At 31.5% G+C, this 2,988-nt stretch overlaps 1 protein-coding gene across 1 annotated transcript; it reads right to left on the reverse strand.

The window, feature by feature from the left end:
* Nucleotides 1-294: 294 nt before the first annotated feature.
* LOC147802447 (protein CFDP2-like) lies at nucleotides 295-1,683 on the reverse strand. The gene has a single exon (XM_087152698.1). The coding sequence runs from the start codon at nucleotides 1,681-1,683 to the stop codon at nucleotides 295-297; it is 1,389 nt and encodes a 462-aa protein (XP_087008824.1).
* Between the last annotated feature and the right edge of the window lie 1,305 nt (nucleotides 1,684-2,988).

Here is a 2,988-nt window from a genome sequence, read left to right on the forward strand (position 1 = left end):
TTCAAAATCTGCCTTAAGCATCTCTGCCACGATTCCGTCTCTCCCTGCAGCCTTCTTTGGTTTTGTGGCCCTCAGGGCACTCTGTACCTCATCCAGCGAGATATCTTCCAAAGAAAAATCTACAGTAGATGCTACATTTAATGTAACATTTGGGAGTTGCTCAGAATTTTCAACATGGTGTGCGTTAAGCGTATCTTCAAAATATTCTCTCCATCTTTCTTCGATCCTCTTATCCGTAGTAAGTAACTTATTGTTTTTGTCTCGTACTGCACATTGCGAATTTCGTTTATTTTTTTATTTTATTTGTTTCACTTTCTGATAGAAAGTACTTATTTGTCCTTTTTGCGCTGCATCTTGAGCCTCATTGGCAAGGTCTGTGAAATATTTCCTTTTGTCTTTTCTGGCTGACTTTTTTACTTCTCTATCAATTTGACTATACTGCTGTCTATACCGATTAAATAATCTTTCAGACTTTGTAGTTTCCATCTGTATTTTCTTTTTCCTTCTGCTTTCAATTAGTATTAATGTTTCACCCGTAATCCATTCTTTGCTTTTCTTTCCTTTCTTTTTACCCAACACTTTTTCTGCTACGTCGCAATAAATGTTTTTGATATGTTCCCAAGTCTCTTCAACTTTTTCTTTTACCTCATTTTCTGATTGCTTAGTGTTGCCATGATTTTCTTCTTCCTTTAACAGATCAAATCTGTTTTTCAACTCGATTGAAAATTCTTGTCTACACTCTTTGGCTTTTAACTTAGCAATGTCATAGCTTATTCTTTTATGTCCCGTCTTCTTTGGTGATTTTCTTAATTTTAGTTTTAATATTGCAAGAATCAAGTAGTGATCTGATCCAACGTCGGCACCTCTCATCGCTCTTACGTCTCTTAGTGAGCTCCTGAACTTGTTATTAATTGCAATATGATCTATTTGATTCTTTGTTCTTCCGTCTGGTGATGTCCATGTACATTTATGTATCTCTCTATGCTTGAATCTACTCCCACCTATGTTTAAACTATTTAGTTCGCACAGGGAAACAAACAGTTCTCCATTTTCGTTCCTCTCACCCGGTGATTCGTTTCCCATGGAGGTTTCATCATCACTAATCCGTTTTCCAACCTTAGCATTAAGGTCTCCCATAAGAATTATCATGTCATGTTTTGGAACTCGATTTAAAACACATTGTAGTTGATCATAAAATGTCTCCTTTTCCTCCTCATCAGCATCATTCGTTGGTGCATACACTTGAATAATTGATAGTTTAATATATTTTGAATAAAATCGTGCTCTTAAAATTCTTTCACTGATTGGTTCCCATTCCAAAAGACTCTTCGCTGTTTCTTTATTAATGATTAGCGCCACGCCTCTTTCGTGCTTTTCTTCAGCTCCTGAGTACAAAATGATTTGTTCACTTCCAGTTTTAATCTTGCCAAAACCTGTCCATCTAAGTTCTGATATTCCCAAGATATCCAATTGGTATCTATCCATTTCCATTGATACCTGTCTACTTTTTCCACATTGGTACATAGTTCTTACATTCCAAGCACCAATTCGTAACTTGTGTTTAGGTTTCATCAATGACTTCTTCCGCATCGAAGGCTCCAAATGGCTTTCCCTTCGACACTTCATAGGCGTGATTTCCTCATTCCAGGTTAGATAACTATCATTTGGAATTTCACAAGTCATTGCTTCCGCCAAGAGAATTTGGCCCGATATGCTTTTGGTTTCTGTAGTCAGGGATATTTTACGGGGTAGAGGGACTAGCCCTACGCCAAACGCCAATTATAATTTCTTCATACGCCAATTATAATTTCTTCAAGATTATATTATTTTTTAAATACTTTCTAGTCCATATCATATTTCTACTATCTTCTAATTCACACAATCTATACCTATTATTCTTTTATTATGTTATCATTTTAATTTCTTCTAATTTACGTATTTTCTGCTAATTAAATAACTAATTATAATTTCTTCAAGATTATATTATTTTTTAAATACTTTCTAGTCCATATCATATGTCTACTATCTTCTAATTCACACAATCTATACCTATTATTCTTTTATTATGTTATCATTTTAATTTCTTCTAATTTACGTATTTTCTGCTAATTTAATAACTAATTATAATTTCTTCAAGATTATATTATTTTTTAAATACTTTCTAGTCCATATCATATTTCTACTATCTTCTAATTCCCACAATCTATACCTATTATTCTTTTATTATGCTTTCATTTTAATTTCTTCTAATTTACGTTTTTTTTCTGCTAATTTATTTCTACTAATTTATTTCTTCTAATTTATTTCTTTTTAAATTTTTTAATTCATTAAACTTCTTGCAAGTCTACATTAATATTTTCATTTTCCAATCATTTGCATTATTCTTTAATTTATTCGAGTTTATGTTATTTTTTCAAAAATCTTCCATTTTAAATAAATATCTGGGAGTCATTATTATATAGTTTTATTTCTTTCAATTCACATTATTCTTCAAATTTTTTTTTCCTTATGCATTATTTTATTAACCTTTTACAATTTATTGAACAACATCCTCTAATTTATATTAATAATATTTTTCTTGCAGAAGAATAAATATATTTCCTCCCAAATCTTTGACGTGATGTATAATCACGAAAAACTTAATGATTTCGAAGTTACAACATCAAAACAATCTTTGATTATAAAATCAATGAAGAACGAAAATATTTCCTCTCTTTCACTGCGGTGGTATAATATTCGCCTGTCAGACGCTGTGATATTTTTAGACACAGTTCATGGTCTTTTTCCTACTTTTCAGTGTTTTAAAACGAATTACTAATGGGCTCCGAGGGGACTCTAATTACAGGTTTTAACTGTCAGTATATCCGGATTATAAGCATTTGAGAAAGAAAGTAATTAATTAGAGGAAATTAAAAATTTAGCTACTTAAAGAAATTGTTGATGTTTCCCTAATCACTTGAGTTTGGTTGAAATACTGAAAAAAATATT

The sequence above is a fragment of the Parasteatoda tepidariorum genome, chromosome 10 (assembly GCF_982258835.1).
Source record: "Parasteatoda tepidariorum strain Cologne lab strain chromosome 10, Ptep-v5.0, whole genome shotgun sequence".
NCBI classification, from domain to species: Eukaryota; Metazoa; Arthropoda; class Arachnida; order Araneae; family Theridiidae; genus Parasteatoda; species Parasteatoda tepidariorum.

Excerpts from the sequence above, each read along its gene's own strand:
- LOC147802447 (XM_087152698.1), bottom strand. The coding sequence starts at position 1,683 with ATGACTTGTGAAATTCCAAATGATAGTTATCTAACCTGGAATGAGGAA.